This window comes from Emydura macquarii, unplaced genomic scaffold (genome assembly GCF_026122565.2).
Source record: "Emydura macquarii macquarii isolate MOO-44397 ecotype Brisbane River unplaced genomic scaffold, CSIRO-AGI_Emac_v2 contig_2699, whole genome shotgun sequence".
Lineage (NCBI taxonomy): Eukaryota > Metazoa > Chordata > Testudines > Chelidae > Emydura > Emydura macquarii.
In genome coordinates this window covers 2,887,599-2,911,093 of record NW_027132836.1, presented here as the reverse complement: position 1 = coordinate 2,911,093, position 23,495 = coordinate 2,887,599, and the positions used below count along the sequence as shown (strand labels likewise).

Sequence of the window (23,495 nt, the reverse complement as noted above, 5' to 3'; positions counted from 1 at the left end):
GAGCAGAAATTCAGAATATTGTGAGTTAAACTCCGCTAAGCGCACGTCTCGTAAGAGTGCATCACTGCATCGTCTAACGTCAGATTTATCACACTAATATCTGACAAGGGACAAATTCAGTGTCCAGTGGTGGTGAAAGGTGAGAACATAAAAGCAGCAGCCATAATCATCAGCCTTTCAGCTACTCTGCTTAGCTAGTCTAGATCTCATTCAACAAGTCAAAGATTTACATATAAAAAGGATCTTCTTGGACAAAAAACCCCGACCTCTCCCCTCCCCCACTTTCTACCCCACAGTCACTCCCATAGCTCTTCCACTGTACCTCTGCCCTGATCAGCCGTCCCAGTCCTGGAGCTTTCCGGCCCAGAAGTTGCCCATTTGGTCAGGCCGTTTGGTGGTGTTTACGATGGGGACAAATAACTGCAAAGGACTAGATGTGATGCCCAGGCTAGTGGCACGTGCTCTGAGCTGATGCAAAGCTTTCAGTCTAAGAGTTTCTCAATCAAATAGACACATTAACTGGAAGACTAGAACGTTTCACATCTTTCCATTGCATTAACCATGCAGCAAGAGAACTGCCATCAGAAGTATTCCAACAGCAGTTCACACGAAAGCAACAAGCCATTTTTACCTTTGGTTGCTCCTCATCCGTGGAAGAATCTTCCAGTGCCAGAGGTGAGTTGCCTGCAGAGTTATTTCTCTGGATATCTACCGCAGTCTCTGCTGGCAGCATCTCCAGTACTGATCCCTTGGAGACCCCATTCCTTCCGCCTCCCTGCTCTTCCATCCTGGAGTGGGAACACGTGCGAGACCGGCTCTCTTGGGACAACTCCACAAACTTCTCCAGGGCACTGAAGAAATCAATCCTGTCTGTAGTTTCAGGCTGGGAACTAAGCTGTGAGCTTGGGGAATTCTGGTCAGGCAACCTGGGAAGGTCTTTTAAACAAGACGTGAATTCCTCCATGGGCACCAAATGCACATTCAGCTCAGTTTTAAGGGCATCTGTCTCTAGATCATCCACTCGCAGATCTGGAAACTCTGTGGCTATTTCCAAAGGCTGTTCAAGTTGCATTAAGGCCTCAGAAGCATGGCAGTTATCCAGGGGAAATTCTAATTCATCCAAGCAGCACCCTGCCGGATACCCATTGATGCTGTTCAGGTTCAGTTTGTCCTCTATTTGTTCAGCATGGAAGTCTCTGGCTGTAAACTCCAAATGGATCGCTCTCTCTCTGGTGCACAACCCCTCAATCACGTCCATGTCTTGCTGGAGCAGATGGTCCGCGTGTGGCCTCATGGGGAAGACTGAAGACGCAATCTGGTGGTTGTCATTTGCCAGGGCCTCGGAGAGCTGGTCTGCGGAGGTGGTGATCTCCTTTTTGTTCAGCTCCATGCCCGATTTGCAGATGGACTCATGGTGTTCAGAGAGGTCGCTGTCCGAGTGCGAACGCCACAGCTTGTTATGCCGCTGTTTGCTGCGGGAGAGAATAGCAGAAGGAAAATGTTTTAGTCACGTTCAGAAACCACCTGCAGACTGTACATGCTTAAAATACAGCTGGGGCCAAACCCAGTCGGACATAAGTGGGTGCTGCTTCCCTGGTAGCCTCAGGTCCAAATTCAGCAGTGACAAACAGTGCCGTCAATTAAATGTTGGCCAGAAGCTGGACAGAAAACGAATCCACGTGGGCCTGCGTGGCAAAGTTCATGCAATCGGCACTGCTCCGGCATTGTGGGTGAGAAGTGAGAGCGGCTTGCATGCCAAAGGGGCAGACGACAGCAGTACAGTAGGAAAACCAACGGATAGGAAGGTGTAATATAAAGCAGACCTCTGTCCTCCCCAAACACCTCCAGGGGCAAACGCAGGCCTGGTGGAAGTGGGTACAATTGCAGTGGACTTCAGACTACCCATCTGTGTAAATCAGCACAGTGGCGTAAGCTAGGCCATGTTGCTATGTACGTGCACTAATCCCTCGTGTTTTGTATTGGCTTATTCCCAACATGCACCATTTAAGTGACTGCTGAATCTGGTCCCTTAGCTGGTCCGTCATCCGCTGATCGATATGTTAGAATGTGAGAACAAGTTGCAGGGCGATAGCTGTCCACTGACGCACGAGGGTGGATGGGTCAGTGGGGTAAATGGGGGGCGTGGAACAAAAGCACGCCTGATTTCCCCTCTCGGGCAGGGCAGCTCCAGCACCTGTGAGACACACTCTGATAAATAACTGAGCTATGGAAACCAGAGAGCGATGTGGGGGCTGGAGACATCCTGCATGGCTACAGGGGGCCAAAAATAGCCTCTTGTTTGCGGGACAGAGGCCCGGGCCAGCTAACCCCGTCTGCTGCTGGAAAACATCCTTGGGAGGGTCCCAGCAGTCACACGCTCAAGCTAACATCAACTGTTGCTGTCCCGTCACCAGCACCTGTTCTGAGAACTGTTCCGTGTGCAGCCCACACGACGGGGGCTGTTTCTCCGAAGTGGAACTGGACTAATGAAAACACGCGACCCGGCCAGCCTGTTTCCAAAGACCTGCCCAGACCAGGGCTGGGCTTCAAGTTATTTCCCTTCCTCTGCTCGTTGCACTTTCACCAGCTCCCCCTAGGAGGAGAGCACACACCACAACACACTCCAGTGAGAAAGGACGCTGCCAGCGGCAAGCCAAGTCTGTGGATGCCCCACCGCAACCTTTCCTTCCAGTCGCCTGCTCGTGTGCCAGGATCCTCGCCAGCGTGACCTAGCCGCTCAGCACGGGTACACTGGTTAACTAAGACACCGTCGCTGGCCTAACACGGCAGCCCGTTTCTAGTTGGGAAGAAATAATCCAATGCAGAATTAGAGTTCAGAGCCAGCAAGTTACCAAGAGTCCGTGTATGTCGGAGGTTCTCAAACTGGGGGTCGTGAGGTTATTATGCGGCGGTCACGAGCTGTCAGCCCCTGTGCACCCTGGTAAGGGTAACATGGCATGGAAGGGTCATCACTTTTTTGGAGGGGCCTTCACAGCCTGAAATATTTTCAACGTGGTCCCAGCAAAGAGTTTGAGGAGCCCTGGTACATGTGAAGCAGGCCAGGGCCGGGTCCCTCAGCCTGGCAGGGAGCTAACAGGGCCTGTTAGGAGCCCAGTACTGCTGTTGGATACATGCACTCAGCTCCCGCTGGGATCTGACCCTACAAGCATGACCTGGAGAGAGTGTTTTGTCTGCAAATATCCGTTCATACAATGACATCGAGCAGGAACTGCCACGCCTGGCAGGAACTAGTTATTTCTTCCTTCTGTTTCTGAAGGATGTTGTGATCAAGGCATGATCTGGACTCAGGAGGTCAGAATTTGATGGTGGGCTCCTCCTATACCCGCCTCCATGTCCTTGGGCATGTTGCTTCAGCTCTGTGCCCCAGTTTCTCCAGCTGGGAAATGGGGCTAATAATCCTTCTCAGAGATACCATCTGTCTGGTTAAACCCAAATGCTTTCGGGCCTTAACTGTCTCTCACTATGCACCTGTGTGCAGCCCAACACCTAGCACCATGGGCCTGGGCTGTGATTGGGACCCCCAGACACTACCGTCACACACACAGTCAGCGGACAGAGTTTTCTGGGAGGCGCACGCTCGGACTCTGCTGAGCACACTATGAACTCTGCAGGTGTGTTGTTTTATTTTGAAATTCAAATCACCTGTTTGCATGAACAGACTGGGTTTGCCTAGTGTTTTATCTGCTGCCATCAGTCTGACTGCAGGTGACAGCAATAACCGAGTCTGATTTACTTTATCCTGTTAATTTTTAACCTCGGACTTCCCCCGTTGAGGAACTGATGCAAGGTGCCAAAAGCAGGTTCAAAGGCCAGGAACCAAGACTCATTTCTGCAAACAAACAGGCATTTCCTAAGGTTCCTGGATGAAGCGTTGGCCGTGCTTATCCTACACCGGTGTCTACACTGCTTCATGGGCTTTGTCCCACAGCCGCACACTAGCACCTACCTCAGTTTCAGCTGAGAAATGAACGTGTCAACGCAGACCTCTGCCCGTAGAACGGCTGGCGAGAGGGGAAGCACTCCTGCCTTCTGGAATAGCAACTGCAGCACATGCATGATTTCTAGAGACTCCCAGGGGCTGTCCATCTCTCTTAGGTACTTACACAGCTCCCCCCTTGCCCCAGAATGGGAATGCCTCACCATCTTCAGTGGATTCATCCTCATCACGCCCCGCTGAGCAGATGGGGAAATGGAGGTAGAGAGGCTAAGTGACTTGCCCAAGGTCACACAAGAAGTCTTTGGCAGAGCAGGGAATTGAACCGGAGTCTCCAGAGTCCCAGGCTAGCACCCTGGATCATCCTTCCTCCAGCACGTCTTGAGCGGACAGCCCAAACCTGCTGCCTTGCAGCCTGGCTCCCCTTTTCTGGCTGCACAGTCCTACCGAAATGTTTGGGGTGAGGGGTTTCCCTGCTGAGTCTGCCTTTTCCATCCTGATGCCAGTTCTAGTGCTCTCAAAGCAACCCTTCCCTCCCCCACCAAGGACACTGGACACAATCCCCTTGAGGCTAGTTAGTGGTGAGAATTGCCCCTTCACCTCTGCGGCCCCCACGTGCGCTGGGGAGACTCGGGCACTTGGCGGGCTGAAGGATGAACACAGCACTGACGCCACGTCCCGCTCCCCAAGCTCCCTCGAACCTGCGGGGATGATTCTCGCCCTCACCGGGAGGCGCGAGGGCTGCTAGCACTTAGAGCAGTCGCCCAAGGGGCTGGGGAGAAGGGGGGGGGGTCTCCAGAGCCCTGGGGCACAGTCAGGGGCGAGCAGAGCTGATGAGTGTTCCCCCTCGGTGATCTTGCCCTAGGGCGGGGTCGCTGGGAGGAAAGTCTCTCATTCCCTCAGCCACGTCTCTGGCTGGAGCTGGGCCCCAGGAAGGAGCGTGCGCTCAGGCCGTGATGTTCACCTCACTTGCTCCGCTGGCCTCTCCCCAGGCAGGCGGCCCAAGGGGGCTTGGCAAAGGGCCCTCGGCATCGGTCCCTGCCTCGCGCACTGCGAGAGCAGCAGCAGCATGGTCCCCACGCGTGCCGGGGGGAAGAGGAGAGTTTAGTGAGGTGAAGGGAAGAGACGCTGACCCTGCTGCTAATGGCTGACAGCATCAACGAGCTAAATACCCTCGCTGCCCTGACAGAGGGAGCCACGGGGTTCGGTATTTACTGCTGGAAAGCAAGATCCCAATTACCTTGCCCCCCGTCACCTCCACAACAACGTGACCAGACAGTTCACGCGCGTGACTCCCCACCTCGAACATCTGAACCCAGGAAGAGGAGCACGCATCTGCCCTGGGTTAGCACAGCCAACAGGACTGGGGGCAGCTAGAGGGGACAGCCCAAAGCTACGCAATCTGCGATGGAAGAGGGGAGGGAAGCCTTCTGGAGCTGTGGAAACAGACAGAGAAAGGAGAGAGTGGGCAAGGCGTGAGCGATGCACAGGGGTCCTGCTGCTGCTCGCCCAGCGCGGCATTGTGCTAACTGCAGGCTTTTTAGTCTCACAAGCTCAAACGGCAGAATGCTGTGCTTTGCCTTCGAAAAGCACCACTGAACCGGATTCACATCATTATACCGGGGACTCGGCCGGGGTGGGCAGAGGTATTTGCAGTTGCATAGCCAGGGGCGAGGGTCAGCCCCACACTGCAGGAGTGAAAGCGGCATTCCCCTATTGGTTACAAAGAAACTTCTCCATGCCACCAAGTCTAGTACATAGAGGGAGAAAGAAAACGAAATCAAGCTCTCGTCACACGCAGTGCTTTCACTGGCTAGATTTCCAGGTGCACAAGCAGTTGCCAGACAAGCTAAGTCAGTCACTTTGCTTCGTAGAAGGCATGCAGATGTAAAGTACGAGCCACACACCTAGTACTTGTGGCTTTTAAAATCTTCTGGTCACCACATGCTGCAGTGGAAGCAGGCACATGGCAAATCCTAGAGAGACAGCACGTAGGTTTGTGCTCCTCTTTAAGGAGTGGGACAGGTCAAACACCTCCCACTGGATCAGGGTGAGGCTTTGCTCTTCTAACACCGCTGCTGTGTACGCTTCCAGGCTGACTAGATCTGACTCTGCTCTGAGCTACACATTGACGAGTGCTGGGAAAGCCACGGACGTCCTGAGGCAGAGGTAACTCTGCTAGTCCCTGCCCCAGGATTTAATATTCTACCACCTAGAAAAAGCCTGCAGCCGACGGGGATTCCCGAACCAACACTGGAATTTGGCAGAACACAAAGTATCTTTTCCTTCCAGCAGGTCATGTTAGGACATTGCTTAACACATCCTTTATGGGTATGTCTGGGAAACATGCAATATTGATGTCTTTTTACTAGTCAGCTGACAGGCCTCATGTTACAAAATCCTGACAGACCTTACCTCCCAACTGAGCTCAAAATATCATCCAGGAATAAACACTTGATGTTTATAACACAGAGGAAAGTGAACTCTTCTCCTCCCCCACCCCCCCAGCAACCCTTCCTCAACACAACAGCCTTGATAAAGCCAGGCCAGATGGTCAGCAAGTGTGTTTCTAAAGGGAAACTGTGATGTTGAGATGACTGGGCCATATTTTTGCAATGGTAGAAAAGCGGACGGGCTTCCGACTTCGCCACGCTGTGAAAGCTAGTGGAATCATTTGGTTCGGTAGATGCACGGCTCAGAATTTGGAGCGGAGTTTAGTCATGGGACACCGGTGGTTTACAAAGAGCATTGGGGCTAACATCCCCTTTGTTCTGCCACTGGCTGCTATGGGATTAGCCATTCGTTCTAGAACAGCCCCCCACGTGGAGCTTCAGGTGACTGGCTACGGCTCCACATACAGCCTGTTCCTAAGCAGCTGGTGAACTTGCACGCTGGTGAAGGGAAGCTCTGAATGAACCCAGCGGAGCCGCTCACTCAAGTGCCCTGCGCCTTATTTTATAACCAAGGGGGGCACCATGTCAAACCCGGCCCTTTCCCAAGCACCCTCCAATTCGGAATGAGCCAGAAACACAAGCACCTGCCTATAAATCGGCGGGGCTGGACACACGGTCAGGTTAGACTGAAATGCTCAACGGCTCTTGAAACACACTGAAGGCTGAATAAAAACCACAGCTAAACCAACACACATGGTACAGAAACATGATCAAGGCTGAAAGTCACCAACCGCAACCTGCAACGCAGGTGGGGCGAACTCTGCCGTCTCAGCACAGCTGCCTGGGGATTTATACAGATGTGCCACAGCTGAGGTTTCTGAAGTGTAGTAAGAGCCACCCTCAGCTTCACACACTCCTCTTGGCAGCATCTGTCCTGGCAGACAGACAATACGGTCTGAGATCAGACCCGTTCCGGTTTTCCGTTCACTGTAGCCTGGGATATGAAATGATTGTATGTTTATGGAACACAAGGCAGGAGACAGAGATTTGCGCTTGAAATCTTATGGCTTGTTCCTCCCCTGCCGTCTCCCACCCCCAGGCTGATGTCTGGCGCTCACCTTGCCAGCAGGATCCCTTGGTACTCCTCCAGCTGCCTCATGAAGCTTGCGTTGGGCTTGGTCACGGTGCGGCGCTCCTTCACGTAGTCGTATGCTCGGTCCAGGGTCCAGCCGTACTCCTTCATGGCGTACGCGATCACCGTGGAGGCTGACCTGCTGACTCCCATCTTACAGTGCACCAGGCACTTTGAACCATGTTTCCTGGTTTGGGGGGGAGGGAGGGGAATGAAAAAGGATCATTTAAAAGCCTCTGAAAAGCTTAGGAACGTAATTAAGGCAGACATTGGGCGACGGAGAATCTTACTCGCATTTTTGAAACCCCAGTAATAGCTGCATATGCTTTTCCTGTTAGCATTTCAGCCCAATTTTCAGAGAGTTTGTTGCACAATTGTGTGCCTAATTTATAGACAATTACCACGAATGTGTAATTTGGGTAACTGTGTCTGCAATCAAGTCAACAAATCTGCATATGCCATTTCCTGATTTGCATATATCATCATGGTAACTGCTCATGCAAAGCAGACATGCAGATGTACGTCCATTCTGTGCTTAGAATTACGGGCTGATATGGTCTGAAAGCAGGCACCATAACATTTCAGTGTTTGTAACAGTCCTATTTAAATACAGCAACACCTGGTAATTTGCATTAATGGACTTTGAGACCCATCGCAGGCTACTGAATTCTGTGAATTAGCGAGTGCAAGCAAAAGCAAAAACCAGAACTCGGACTTCCAGCCCGGTGCCTCTCCACAGGACTGGCATCAAATACATTTTAACCACACTAGTTTGGCTTGAGTACTTTCTGGTGATACTTCTTGATGCTCGCGTATCTGGAGCGTGTTGTAAAAACGATACTCTGAATAGATTTCCCCTTTGGTGAGATGTGGGCAGCACGCCCAGTGCTCGTACAGATCAGTGAGAGTGTTACGGAGGGCCACAACTTGCTGTTCTTATTCACGCAAACCCCGCTGGACGTCAGGCAGCATGCCGAATCAGACAGGATCTGTATCACACCAACAGCAGCCTCTGTGTAGATACAGGGTAACAACCTGTATTCCCTTTCTACGGTCCACTCCAGGAGTGCCCAGCCAGGTGGCAGGACTCTGGGTAGGAACCCTGCACCTCTCCCTGCCTTACACTATGATAACCCCAACAAGCCCATCTGCCTGACTGCCAGCCCTGTGCACAGCTTTCTCTCCAGGAGCTGCAAGCAATGTTTTGGCAGCAGCTCCACACTACCACACAGCTCCTTCTAAGCGAGCACATTCATTCCTAAGGTACAAGCATGAACACGTAATAAATAGATCAGGAGTCACCCAGCTGCCTTGTGGGGCCCCAGCAGGCTGAAGTCCGTTCAGCCCTTCAGCAGGACTGGGGCCTCTTGGACAAAAGATCAAGTCCGAAGGCCACGCGTCTGTTTAAACTCAGCCTTTTTATACCAAAAGCTCTTGTCTGTTGGCCTCTGAAAGAGCCGGGTTGAACCAGTCTATGCAAACTTCCTGGGGCGGCCTGTCTCTGGAGGTGTTTACAGTCTCAGCAACTCGCCTTCATCAGCCCGTTCTTAGCTCCTGGAAGAGGCCTGGTGTCCCTCCCCCCCGGAGCAGAAGACTCGTGCACAAACCATTCATAGATTTAGTACAATGGTCCCCACAGACACCGCCTGGGGTTGCAATCTGTCCCAGTGTGCTTCGGTTCTTTTGATGTACCAAGACGCTCAGGGCTCTCCCTGCATGAAGTGGTGTTTGTTGTTCACGCCCTGGCTCTTGCTCAGGGCACAGAGCAGTCTTGGTACAGAGCTACTCAGGAGGGGTTTGGTCTGGCTTGGTTCGGTTTTGCTTTGTTTAGAATTACTGAGAAGGGCTTGCTCCATTGCTAGCAATGCAGGGTTCTTTCTTCAGGCAAACGGTGACTGGGAAGCGACAGAGCACAGGCTGTGATTCGCCTTGTCCGGCGCAGCCTTTCCATGTACAGCTTTCAGAGTTCAGACTTGCATACGCATGCTAAGAAGGTGTCCGTTGGTTACTTACAGCCCCGTGGGTCAAGGCAGTCTGTCACTAGGGTTGTGACCTCACTGCAAAAGTAGGTGTGTTTTTACAGAGGGAGCTATCTCCAGGTGAGATCCTAGTGATCTTGCTGCACAAAAAGCCACACCTCTTGTGCAGCAAAGACTTGCCCCAAGATGCTTTATAATCCAAGTTACACAAAAACCTGCAAACGTCAGAACTCCGCCTGCACCTGCCCGCGAAAGGTGAGATTCCAGGAAAGCCAGGCGTGGGTGGGGAGGGCGGGCAAGCAGGGAGAGACACACACAGGCCGAATGGAACCTGGAACAAAACTACCTCACACAAACCTCTAGCTTTAAACGTAGGGTGGGAACAAAATGGGTAAAATGGGTGTCCTGAGAGGAGAATATTTCTGACAAGGACAAGATTCCAAAGTCATGGCATCAAGGAACCCAAAGTTCGTCCGGTCTAGGGACACCGGCAAGAGATCGTTGGAAGCACCACACACAAGGATTAAAGGGAGGCCATTGCTTGGAAATCCATCCCAAGCCTGTTGGCAACCCACACCAATTCCCCCTGCGACCAGCTTCTTCCTGAAGCAGAAGGCTGCCGGATTTATTACAGACAACCCACAGGAGGAGGGGACACGTGCTGGCAATCCAGGGGCCTTCAGTTACCAGGCGAGAAGTGGCAGTTCAGACAGAAGGCCTAGCAAGCATCTCTGAGCACCAAGGAAGAGGGTTTTTACTCCGCCTGCTTTGTGTGCACTACACTTTTCCTCTTATTGCCATGTGCATATTTTTGTATTTCGGACAGACAGAACAGCCCACTGCAAAAACGCTGGATCTCGGCGACAGCAGGATGCCCCGATCCTAACCAGGGAAAGGGCAAAGGGTAGCTGGAAAGAGGGAAACGCTGCATTCCTGGGAGTTTGGTAGGTTGTGTTTGTTTTCTAAGTGCCGACTTACTTTGCTTTGGAGATGAATTTGTAAGTGTCGTTCCAGTACGCCAGCAGATCTGTAGCCTCCTCGTCGTACACCCGGATGTTATGGTACTCGAAGACGCCTGGGAAGAAGTTATCTATTTCTCGTGTGACATTCAGAATGTACCGCACCCTGTGTGGAAGCAGAGGACAGATAAGATTGCGCAGGCCGCCTCTGCAAGGAAATGGGTTTGCCTTGTTTTGAACGTGTCTAGATCCAAGCACGGAGAGTTACAGTGCTACAGCACACAGCAAGCCAGGCTGGGAGTTCGACTTCATGCGGGGAGGAAGGGGTCAATTGTGAGGCCAGGTTACAAGGTTTGCTGAGGAAGTTCTAACGGAGTCTCTATGGAAGGGGGCTTCTCTCCGCTCTGACTGGACACTAAGGCAGGGCTGGCCTGCCCGCCCATTCAGCCTGCTCTGTACTGCACAGAGGGGCTAGCAGGGATCCCTTGGCATGTGCTCCAGCGCAGCTTCATCGCTTCCTACCAGCTGGAAACCATCCCCCTTCCCACTCCGCCAGTTACCACCAGAGCAGGGAGACTCTGCCCCATTATCTGTGCTCTCCAGAATACGGGACTCTCCTAACACCCGAGTCCAAGCAGGAGTCGCCGCCTGCATTGTGGGATTCGCACCAGGCCCTTCACTTCAGTCCAACACAGCAGACAGTCCTCAGAGCGAAGGCCACAGAGCGGCAGCTCTTGCTCACGTCACAGATTGGACCCTCGTATTCTGCAGCTGCCCAGCGCCCAGACAAACTGGAAGGCAATGGCTACCATGGGGGACAATTGGATTCTTCTCCCCAGCACGGCCCATTCTGAGCAGTAAATAGCTGAGGGACACACGGGGCATTTACACCTGAGACTCCCAGAGCCCCATAACTCATGAAAGATCCGTGAGGCTCCACGCCTTCGTAGACACAGCTGGATTTCTAGGCGATGGGCGTAACAAAGCCAGTGGTTTCCCTGCATGTTCTGTCTGGATCGATGTGGCCTACAGCTGGGCCACCCTAACCCTCAGACCTTTCAGCACCGGAGGAGGAACGTTCCAGCTCGCTGCAGGCCCTGCTCTGAGGCAGCGCCGGCTGCCCGGAGCACCTCATGTGGCGTCTCATCCCACCACCGGAGTACAGTGTGCTGAGCTAAGGGAAGGCATCCCGGAGAACCAGCTCCACGCTGTCTGTGAGGTGAGGGAACCGTAGCTCTGTCACCCCTCGCTATGTGACCTCCAGCTGCCTTCCCTTGCTGATGGGATTTCGGTCAAGTCAGGGCTACAGGCGCCTTTTCCGCCCCGTGTTTGGATGGGAGGTCAGGGGGCGGAGGGAAGCGAGGGGGTGCGCTTTGCCAGTTGGCTGTTACCAGGCTGGCTTTGCAAGCCCTTGGTTAGCAGCAGCAGCAGCAGCAGGTATGGGGTGTTATTCGGCTGTGCAGATGACAAGGCAAGGCAAGGCTTCACTTCCATGCCCAGCAGCTTGCATGCAGGGGCCTGCTACACAGCTCCAAGCTGCTTACCCTCTGTTCTGTAAATCTTCCAAGTTGGAGGCATTCCACTCAGAGCCCTGTGCAAAAAACAAAAGAGGGAGCATCAGCACAGGTGAGGCACAGGGCTGCAACGGGAGGGAAGGCCCCGTGAGCCAGATGCAAGCTGCAGGGACCCAGCGAGCTGTGCAGGGAGGTAAACTGGCCACGCCAGTGCTGTAAACCAAGATTTGTTTAAAATACAGATGATGAAAGGAAAAAAGAAATAGTGCTAGTGTCTCAAAGCGCAGCCACGTGTCTCCCTTTACAACCAGATCCACCTGAATCAACAGGAAGCCCTGGAAGACACACCCAGACAGAGAACTAGATAGCTTCCCGCAAGCCACTGAGAAACCTAGTGCAGAAAAATAAAGACAGGGCCCCTCCCACAAGACCCTGCCACAGACTTGCCCCATGGAGGAGAAGCTGTTTGCAGAGAGTGTGTCTGTGGTGTGTGTGTAAGTGTAAAAACCATCGAGACCCTCTCTACCTGGGTTTACACATCAAACAACGTGACCGTTTTCCTCTTGCTCGTGTGAGCAGAGAAACAGGTCAGGGAAGCATGTTTTAGCGTCGCTATCTCACCAGCTTCTCTCTGCAGGGCAGACAGGGCCTCCAGGCCTCGCTTCTTGTCCAGTATCCAAACGCTACAGCTTGCCCGGGGCCAAGGGGACAGCGACGAAGGCCTCCTTTGGAATCCGTTGCCAAGAGGAGCGAGGGGAGGTGGAAATCTCAGCTGCCCACTTCCCCTGCCCCCTACACCTCAAAACAGTTTCTGAACTGGAAGAGGGCGGAGGGGAGGGTGTAGTGACGGGGAACTACGAGAGGCTAGAGTAGCCAGCATGAGGGAGATGGGCCTGCAGCTGCTTCCGAAGCCCAGACTCTCTGCACCCCACGATAAAAGGAACAAGGCCCCAAACCCGAAAGCATGGGTAGCTGCGTGCCCTCGTGCCCAGCCCAAAGGGACGACGGACCAGTGCATCCATCCAGTGCAACCAAACTGTGGAGCAACCTGCTTGTGCAGCGGGGGCTGTAACGCCCTTGGGGGAAAACTCGCCTGGCGGCCCCTGCAGTGCCCCCATGTGGCGGGGTCAGCGTTGCCCCATCCAGCCGTGGCATTATAACTCTGACATGCAGGGACATTCTTTATTCAAGGCAATGCTGTGCGAAGAACACCCTTCCCAGCACACCCCGCCCGCAGCAAGGCTCCACTAGGATATACGTTACTACGCTGGGTAGCTGGTGGGCTCGGGTCTGCCGTCCTTCCCTGCCTGCGACGCAGAAACCTTCAGGATTTAATTTTTAAAACACGTCAGTTCAGCCGATTCCCCCCCCCATTGCACCCTCTCCAAATGAACGCACTGGCATCGTCAGGCCGCGGCGCTAGGAAGACGAGCTTCTCCCTCAAGAAGCTCCATACTTTGGTGCCCAGGAGTGGGGCTAAGAGAGGTTGTGTTTAGCATGCCTCAGCTAACTCCTGGGAGAGCTGACTAGAGCCTGACTCTCTAGAAAGTCAATGCCAGCCTGCGTGCTCTCTGCTATGTCCGGCCCAAGCCGTCCAAGCAAGCCCGCTCCCTAGCTACAGTAGGTTCGTATCGCTCACAGTCATGGGAAGCACAGTGACACTCTTCCCCGCCCCCTGGGCAATGCCTCATCTGCCCCGCTTTGCTGCGTGTCCGGGTCTCAGATTTCCTGCATGCCTCAATGGGTCCTACCAGGACTCTCTCCTGCACCAGGAAGGAAGCTGCTAGGGCAAAGCACCAAGTTTTCTGGAGATTTCATTGTACAGCCCTTGGCCTCTCAGCTGGCTTGTGCTCAGGAATGAAACTGCTGGCTGAACCCAACGTTACTGGTCTTCGCCACACGGCTACTCTGCGTCCGTCTCTGGCCGCCACGAGCCATGGAGACGGACCCTCCCCTTGGTACCGCCTGAGAAGCCTTCCCTGCATGGGCTTGCTCAGAGCCCAGGCTCAGTTCCCAAAAGCTGTCAGAAGTTGCCCGGATTACTTCTGACTGATCTGATGAGATTGCACCAACTTCTCACTGGAAACCACCTGGTCAAAGCAAATCATTAGCCTTAGACACTTTTGCTGCTTAACTGTTCCTGCCCGTGCGCCCCCTCCCCCCAATTTTGTGGGACCTCTCACATTTAAACATTCCACTCCTGAGCCGCTGAAAGGAACGAACTTCAGAAGAGGAGAGACCTGGCCTCCTTGGTTTGGATGGATTGGGTAGTTCAAGGAGGAGTGGCTTTCTTTAGAAAAGAGCCGACCTCACATGCTACGCCAACAAAGCCAGGGTCCAACCCTTGGGGCTGGGAAATCAAGAGGAGTGCTGACTCACCCACAAAGGTGTGGTAATTAGACAGGCCCTGGCAGCAATGAAAAGCAGTTAAGCAAGCAAAACATTAAAAGGCAAAATGTTTACATGGCCTTAAGTGGATAATCTCCAGGATTCTTTGTTGGGTTCTTCTGTTCCCAGCTGAGAAAGCAGCTCAAAGTTCTCTGCTTACAGGAAGTGTAATTCCACTGAAACTCATATAAACCTTCCCTGCATCGGTTCCAGTTTGCTTTCTTTGTCACTGTTGAGTCCTCCCAAGAGGAGATACACCCCAGTGACCTCAGATGCAGGCCTCAGCATGGGAAGCAACTGGGACTAGCAACAGGCTAGTTTTACCCTGCTGATGATGTGTTGCAATAGAAATCCTGCTCAGTAGGAGAGGAACTGTAGGTTCAGACATTTGGTAGGTATGTGATCCCAATGAGTGAATCTGAGAATGTTTGCTAAAAGTCAAAAGTTAGTTTGTGATTGCACAGTGAATGCAGTTTGAATGTGTAGAAGATAAGGAGATGGAAAGGCAGCAACCCTAAATCTCCATGGCAGCAGGAGGGAGGGAAGATGCTTCGTTTAAAGAACTTTTACAACGTGACCCAAAATAACCCCAGAACGCAGAGCAGTTAACACCCAAGGACAGGAGCAAGACAAAGTGTGAAACAGGAATGGAAGGATAACAGAAAGCCGTCATGTTTGCGACACAATTGATAATCACATTAAACCCAGAGACAGCGTGACGTGGTGAAATCCATAGACTCCAGTTTCATGTCAATAGAAAGCACTGCAGGGAGTTAACTCGGGTTTGAGCACGGAAATGCAGAGGTAAGACTTGCTTCCCTCCCCAGTGAGTGGAAGCTGCAGCAAGGCTGCATTTATTAGGCTGAGTTCAGTTTGTCCAAGAAGCCAGCCAGCTCTCAGCCAAGAGTACCCCTGCCTTACGCATCAGATGAATGCATGAGTCGTAGGAGCAGCTGCTGTTCCACGGATGGGAATGTTACTTTGCACGCAGATCAGCCCACTGGAGGTAGGACGTGTTTGTTGCAGTTGCAGGCCCATTCTCAGTCCCACAGAGATCTACCTTGCAGGGCCAGACCTGAAGGCTTACCAGAAAGACATGGTCAAATATCTGCGTAGGGCTGTCCATCTGTCCAAGAATCACTATCATTTCGTTGTCAATGAACTCCTTGAACTCCCGCAGGTTGCACACCATCTGCATCTCCAGTTCTGTGCGGATCTGAGGGGCGAAGGAGAAATCCACGTGAGGTTTTTTCCCGTTTCTCCAGGAGAATAAAGGGACCAAGCTCACATGGTGCAGTGCCCTCCATGCTCCCTTTATCCATCCTCCTCGCATCCTTCCGCACTCTAGTCAGCATGGGCGAAGGCAGGCTCCCCACTCACCTCTTTAGACGTGATGTTCTCCAAGTCTTTCTGCATCATGATCTCCCTTAGCTTGGTTTTAATTAACCGCTCTGTGCGCTCACGCTCCGTGGGGCTATGAGAAGGAAGCAACAGCGATTTACTGCTAGCTGGACAGAGTTGATTCACAGTGATTTTTCACTGGTTAATGATGCTATCTAGATACCCCATGCTACAGAATGAGACAGACAGACAGACAGTCTCCTCAGCGCTGGTAGAGACCCCACCTGGGAGGAACCTAACGTTTTACCTTTCGATCCCATTAAACCCAGCTCAGGTTCCCAGCCTTGCTTTCTTTGGACCAGAAACACAGGTGGATGTATCCAGTAATTGAATGACTCTCCATAAAAACCTCTCTAGTATTTTGCACAATTTCAGTTGCTCCAGGCAGCGTATTACCACCCTGCTCGTCTCTCAGCTTCCCCCTACCTTTCTTGGAAAGGTAACAGCTCCACGGCTCCTTATTTGGAGACAGAGTTCAGCTAAGCCTCAGTGCATTCCACCAGCCGCTGCTGCCTGTTGCCTTATCACTGCTTGCAAAAATAGCTTTGCTAATCAACAAGGCTGCTGGTGCTTGCACTATAGCTCCAGAGCTTTGAACTGGCTCAGCCATTATCTGGCGATGGGGCCCAGCGGTAACATCTCACACCTATTCTCCTCGTCTGTAACGCTGCCAAGACAGCAACCGCATGGAGGCTTCTGCTTTATGAGCAACCCTAATTCCTATCCAGCTGGTGGTTTATGAGTAAGAGAATTATAAAAACACCGGTCCTTTTAACGGCAGGCTTTATTTCAAGACTCAGTTAACACAGCCCTGCCCGGGACTCCACAAGCAAACAAAACATTGTTTTCAATGGAAAAGGGTGCTTTTAATATGAAAAAATCAGGAGTATATTAAATTGGCAGCCTGCCAGAGTCTTGCAGCCTGCGTCCCTATACATTAAAAACAATCAGGTGTAACGATTCCTTCGCAGCTGAACTGCTCAGCACCGTTCACTCACTGTTCTGATAACACAACCTGTGTACTGTAACGAAATCCATGGCAGGGAAGGATTGCAAGCAGCCTGTAATGCCAAAAGGAGCGTCCGCCGTTATCCTTGGGGTGAGCGTGCGGGCTAGCTACCATCATGGTAGCAGGGAGGTGCCCGCGAGGTACTGGCATTCAGGTTACTGAGCTCTAGCTATTGGTAAGTCTGCAGCTTGGAAATCTTGCCTCCTTCTAGCATGGCCGTCTCAGTCGTTATCCTGATGCACTCCACCACCCGTGCGTCATGCATCTTCCTGCCCCTTCCTCAAGTAACATGAAAGCACTATTCTCTGCTCCACATTTAATTATCAGACATGCTGACTAGATCAGCTGCTTGAGGCTTCCCAGCTAAGGGGCCCAAAAGTCTCTGGGCAATGCACCAAGAACAAAATAAAAACCCAGTTTATTAGAGACAAGCAACATGCCCGTGTAAGCTCTCGAGCTGATCTAGTGGTGAGGGGACAGGACTGGGAGACAAACTCCTGGGTTAAACTCTCAGCTCTGTCACAGATTCCCTCTGGGGCCTTGAGCAAGTCACTTCACCTTCCCCATCCGACCTACTTCCCGGGGCTCAGACTGAGGGCTGGACAGAGTTCTGCAAGTGCAGTTTAAATGTTGAGACTCAGAACTGAAAAGGACACTACAGAGCCCATTAGCTAGTCTTCCAGCCTGGATGTTTATTTGGTCCAGGATCCATCTACTAACCATCTAACTAACATCTACTAACAAAGTATTAAGCCTGATCCCACAGGGCAGCCGTCTCCTCCGGCAGAGGTTTCGCGCTGCACACAGCAGAGCATCCCCACTCAGCAGAGCGGTTTACTTACACGTCCGTGAAGAGGGTGGGGGAGTCGGGACGGTGCGACTGCACGTCCTGCATGGCGTTCCATTCGTTGACTGAAGACTGGTCGGAGTTAATGTGGCTTTCATAGTAACTGACCCAGGTCAGGAAGAGGCTCCCTGGGTAGTAGTTGTGACTTCGGGCCACCTCACAGGCCTTGTGTAAACTCTGCAAGGCAGACCTGGAAGAAGCGCCCACAGATCAGTATGTTCCCCGGGTGACGGGGAGTCCCATTCCCTGCAGCTGGCTGGGCTGCCGGGCAGCACACCCGGTGTCTGTTGGTCAATCCCCATTTCTGAACCTGGATGCAGGGGTGCCCAAGGCTGCCTGGAAAATTACTGTTTAATGCAGTGTCTGCCTGAAAAGCCAGCTCTGGATGAACACACACTGCATTTCTGATTCGAAAAGACAGCTCCCACTAGGCCAATGGCAGAGCAAAGATACTAGTGATTTATGCAGGTACAGGCACATAATGAGGGGTGTGGATTGCCTCCAACACGTGGGGAGAGAGGACCTATGGAGCCGTGACTGTATCGATAACTTCACTTGACATGGTCTGAGAACAATACAGTAAGAGGGATCTGCACCCAGAGCCTCAGTCTGGGTTAAAACCTTGGAACTCTGCTCTCGCTATTGCAGTTGCTGTCTAAGAACAATTCCTTTTCTATTTTAAGCCCATTCTAAATCTTTGACTGTGATCCCAGGAATCCAGGCCGAGAGCCATGGGGTGACATTGCTGGGTGACACTCTGGGAACACCATGTTTCTGTGAGACAACCAGGCTTAACCCAATAATACTTCAGTGCCTCCTAAATTCGAACATGAACCACCCTAAAAGGCAGCTTCCTGTCTCTGAGACGATGAAGACGCACGTTTTCATCAGAGACACAGGCTCCTAAACAACACACACAGTCCGTGTCTGAAGAGACCTAAACCAGATTCTTCGATTATATTTCACTAACTCAGTATCAACAGCAAATTCTGCTGTGGGAGAAGCACACAAAACAGTGTCCCTTTGCAGATCGGATTACCCTGCCCATCGCCCCATGGGGCTACCCTGCCCACCCCAATCGCCCCAGGAACCAGCCGGACACTGCCCCGAAGGGAAACAAGTGGTCAGAATCACGCTGCCAAGCACCGTTTGTGATGGCAAAGTCACATTACACAAAAGAGGTTCCCTCTCAAACCAGCCTGGGTAACAGGCTCCAAGTGGTCATTCTGGCTCTGCCACACGGGAGCACAGAGCGCCGCAAGTGCCGCGGAAGAGAGGCTGTGCACGGCCCTCGGGTGGTCAATACCCGGCTCTCACGTGGCCTCTCCCCGACCTTTTGTGCAATGGTAGCAACGAGGTGGGAAGTCTCCTGCCAGCGCACGAACCCTGGCGGGCCACCTCTCGGAGCGCCCTTCGCAACACGTCACGGGAATCATTCCTAAACCTAATGCAGGCCTTGGAGAGCAGACTCAGCCCGGTGCATCACGTCACTCACTGCGGACACCCGAGGTTACGCGCCCCGTTAAGCTGAAGAAATGATCATATTGATATTACAGATTCATCATTGTTCGCCATCAACTGCAGTTGATGCTCTCTGTCTGAGCAAGGCCCGGAGGCGACGCGCTTGGGTCTAGCAAGACACTGGTGACTCAGCAGTACCTGCTTTGTAAAAGCAGAAGCATCGAAAATGCCTTGGATAAGGGAGCACTGGGACAGATCATAGGAAGTCCTTACCACATTGCCTGAACGGACACTGGCTTGAATACATGAACCCTCTTGTCTGTTGATACGCTGAACCCACTGGGGAAAGAAAGAAAATTGACCCATTAAGAATGAGGCATTTATCATGGAGCCTTTTTTCAGCCAACCATCAATCATCTGTAACAAGCCAGGACAGCAAAGGGATAATCCAAGGCACAGATTTGTTTTGCCAATTTCAGCTAGAGGATGGATCAAACCAGTATGGTACAGCTCTGGGGAGGCTCTTTTTTAGTGGCTGCTGTTCCGTGAGGAAGCAAAGACACTGGCTGAAATAAAGGCATTTGTCGGCCACAGAAGCAGCAGTCACAGGTGAGCCATTTCCCCTGGCTACAGTCAAGTTCAAAGCCAGAACCATAAGGCCGAGTGAGCCCAAAGGAGGCCACAGAAGCAGCAAAGGTCACTAAGTATTCCTCTGGGCAGGCTATCCAGCTGGCACCGAGAGGAGTTTACACTCAAGGACATCATCTGGCAATGAAGACGTCACACGTGAGCAGAACGCGCTGGACCCTGCAGGTGCTGCACAGCAACACTGACAGGATCCCTTTGCACCACCCCACTCTCCCACACACAGGGTGAAAGCTTCTTAACAGCAGCTTCCACGCACACATGCCTCCTGGCATGCTTATCCTATACAGCCAGCAAGGCAATCGGCTGTTTTCTCCCAGGACTGCTGAGATTTGAAGGACAGCTTGAGTTGCCCACATTGGCAATAACCGGAATGCAATTCCACATGCTGCCCTCTCAGCGCAGCGTAATTAGCACAACCCGGAACCCCCCCGTTTTCCAGGCTGAACAGAACAGAGACTCACTTACCCGTCCCCGTCCAAGTGAATGAGGGTGTCACTCCACAGGGGCAGCACCAAGCCCATTGTGCAAGTGCTACTGTAATAAGAAACAGAAGGTCAGGCCATTGTGCCATCCGCTTACCCCCCGACACTGCAAATCTTACAGCAGTAGCTGCAAACCTCTTTGTATTGATCGAAACACTGATCAGACCCCACGCTACCCTGAGGGGCCACGAAGTCTTGTTTTCTACAGGTGTCCTTGGAAGTCCAAGCAGTGTTTGACATGGGCTGTTAACCAACGCTGGTTCCCTTGCAGCAAGCTAGTAACCTAGCGTATTCCCAGGGCGAACGGTGCACAGGAGTTGGGAGCAGCAGGCTCTATTCTATGCAGGAGGGCAGAGGGTCGCCCAGTTTTCCTTCAGCTCAGGGATTTCACACTTTAATGAAAGGAACTGTCCCGATCTGCTTTCAGGTTCAGTTCAAGTCCATGATTCTCTGTTTTTACTGGTCATTCAGCCGCAGCTGCCAGGCACTCAGCTCAGTATAATTAAACGCTAGTCTGCAGGTCAGCGACGGGACGAAAGGGATGGGAGATCGTCCATCGCAGCACGCCACCCTGATCTGCCGATTTCCCCCTGCCCTAGGGTGGCTAAGCACAGGCTGCTAGAAGAGATGCTGATGGGCAATTTCATTGTTCTCTCAAGGGCTGGCTATGTCTTTTCTCTCATTTTAGTAGCGTGCCATGTGTGGTCACATGGAAATGCTTTGCCTTCTATGAAAGAAGAGGAAAACCTGGGATAAAAGCAGAAATAAACTATGGAAGAAATGAGAAAAAAAAATAATCGGTAAGTGTCGGGTTGCCAAGGGAAAAAGCCGAATCCAACTTAGGAGGAAACTGCTGCGTGATCACAGCAGAAGCTTTCGGGGAGCATCGGATTCTATTGTCCTGCTCTCCAATTCTTCACATTGGACTCTTTGTGCTCCCGAATGCCAGCCTCGGTGGCTAGGACTCATGAGAGGCAAATCAAGACTTAGAAGGGATGGCAGACGTGAACACCCACTGCATACGTGCACGCAGGAATGGCTGTAATGCCTGGCCCCAGGAGACGCATCCACAGGCAACTATTTCTGTTGACTAAATGAGATGAGCTCATGGAAAAATGTGTTTTTAAAAGGCTTCCCAAGGTGGCCAGGGTATTTTTAGTGATACTTTTCAGCGAGCGTTTATCAGGGGCCTTAGCAACAAGTCTATATTGAGTTATAAATAGCGAGTGGGCTGGAGGGAGGGGGAAGAGGGGCAATGAGGGGCAGTCTAGAACCCAAGTAACTAGCAAAAAGCTAAAGAAAGACTGCAGCACGTTTCTCTGGGAGTTTGAGGCTTAGCGCCAGCAAGCCCTCACTGATCTGCATTCAAGGGGGCAGCACTGGCATGCCAGACCCAATAGCAAATTCCCAGCTCACCGAACTGTGTGCAAGAACATAATTATTGTGTTAGAGCTTCCACGACACGCCCAGGGCTTGATTTTCAACCCAGCTGCACACTGGCCCCACTTCTTTCATCCCAGTCACTTCTGAGCCAAGCACCACTGCAAATTAAACACCGTGGCTGCTGTGATATCGAACCGACAGCCAGGAAGGTGGTTTCAAAAGCAAACAGATTCATCCAGCCCTGTGATGGCTCCAATGACTGGGTCCATGCAACAAGCCTGGAGGAATGTGTCTGACATGCATCACACACAACTCTAAGGCTGGTAACATTCATTCCCACGCTGAGGTTCTAGTCAGAAGTCACTTGCTGTTTCTCCAGAGAACGTCACAGTAAAGTAACGGGGGCCCAGTACCCAGGTTCCTTTTCTCTCCCCTCCTAGCTAAGACCAAGATTGGTTTATGATGCTGCAGGGTGCATCTCTCCCCAATCCACACCCTTCATGTTCTACAGAGAGCCCCAGAGGCCTATTTTAACCTTAACTAGGAAGTCTCTGTCCTATAGCTGGCTGGCAGGCCTCTCTAGTGCTTCTAGTTAAACACAGACAGCGAAGAGCACTTAGTGGCCACATTTCACAACCCTTCGGAGAGGTCAGCAGCAATTTCAATAAACGAAGTGAAAGCACTAAACCATGACGACATCCAAATGGCTGGAGAGAGCATGCATTGTGTAACCTCTGCCATCACAGTGCTTCACACTTCCGTCAGGCCCTTTGTGCAACCACAACAACAGGCCTGCGCTGGGCCTCAGCAAGGGGCTGCGCTGCTGCCTGTTCTCCTGGACCTTGGGGGATGGCATCTATTGTTGCAGCTCTTCAGTGGATAGATTCTAGGGACGTCAGACAAATTGCAGCTAAACGGGCCTGTCACTTATTGCTTTAAAAGCTCCTTGGGTATCTTGCTGCATCCTCATGGGAGCCTGGGTAAGTTATTTTTTGGGACTCCAAATGCTGCACATCCTCGGTCCCTCCCAACCCTGTGCTGCTGGCCCACGACTAGGCTTTGCATTTCAGGGATGCATCAGGCCTCCAGGCTCCCCTCCCCCACCACCACCTTTAAAACATATTAGACGGGAATTTGGGGGCTGGAGAAAGGCGCTAGCGTGGCGAGTCCAGAGACGGAAGCGGTCTGTCTAGATACCTGTCGTTAGAAGAGAAATCCATTCCTAGGACAATGCTTTCCTCAGTGTCTTGTCTGCCATTGGTTGACACCACCACCATGTATCTCGTGCGGTTCTGGTACGTACTTTCCAGCCGTACTGCCTAAGGGTCAAGGAGACAAAGAAGATCAGCAGCAAAGCCAGTGCCAGGTACAGCTGTGACTTTACAAGTCAGCCTGTCAGGCTGATGCGAGGCATAACAAGCAGCAGTGCATTTTGCACTAGCGTAGACGACCAGTGCCTCTACGCCGGCTATGCAGCACTGCAGTTAACAGAGAAATCGGAATAATTCCCTCGGTCCTCTCCCAGATCTGCCCCTTACACCCACCAAGCACTCTCCTGCAGATCTGCCCCGTTCAGCCAGGTTGCATTCAAACACTATTGCCACCGGTACACTCTGGGCGAGCCTAGCACCGTGAGTCCTATGAGGTGCCGCAGCATGCTCTGCACACTGATGGGCATAGAGCGCGCTCGGTACCGCCCAGAAGTTACGTAGCGCTTCGAAGAATTGAGTCCTTCATTGAAACCATCCACAGCAAAGCATGGTAGTTCAGAAACGCCTTTCCACAATTTCACAGCCGGGCAGGCAGGTAAGAGGAGTCTAAATCGACACATGGTCCCTTGCTGGTCTTTTGAGTCCAAATAGCAGCTCTGGAACTGCACCCTTCCCAGTGCAGAAAAAATCCTCAATTTGTAGAGCCGGGGGGGGAGGGGCCTGTTACCAAACT

The 23,495-nt window shown here is 52.2% G+C and overlaps 1 protein-coding gene across 2 annotated transcripts in view; it reads right to left on the bottom strand.

The window, feature by feature from the left end:
• The window catches only part of SSH2 (slingshot protein phosphatase 2), a 137,658-nt gene that overhangs the window by 7,154 nt on the left and 107,009 nt on the right, over positions 1-23,495 (bottom strand). For both annotated transcript variants that reach the window (XM_067565886.1, XM_067565884.1), the window contains 10 exons: positions 22,749-22,870; positions 20,152-20,220; positions 19,312-19,377; positions 17,573-17,767; positions 15,701-15,794; positions 15,408-15,536; positions 11,963-12,009; positions 10,438-10,584; positions 7,467-7,667; positions 632-1,472 (listed from right to left, as the gene is read on the bottom strand). In XM_067565886.1, coding sequence (XP_067421987.1) covers positions 632-1,472; positions 7,467-7,667; positions 10,438-10,584; positions 11,963-12,009; positions 15,408-15,536; positions 15,701-15,794; positions 17,573-17,767; positions 19,312-19,377; positions 20,152-20,220; positions 22,749-22,870 — 1,911 coding nt within the window. The remainder of the gene's footprint in view (positions 1-631; positions 1,473-7,466; positions 7,668-10,437; positions 10,585-11,962; positions 12,010-15,407; positions 15,537-15,700; positions 15,795-17,572; positions 17,768-19,311; positions 19,378-20,151; positions 20,221-22,748; positions 22,871-23,495) is intronic.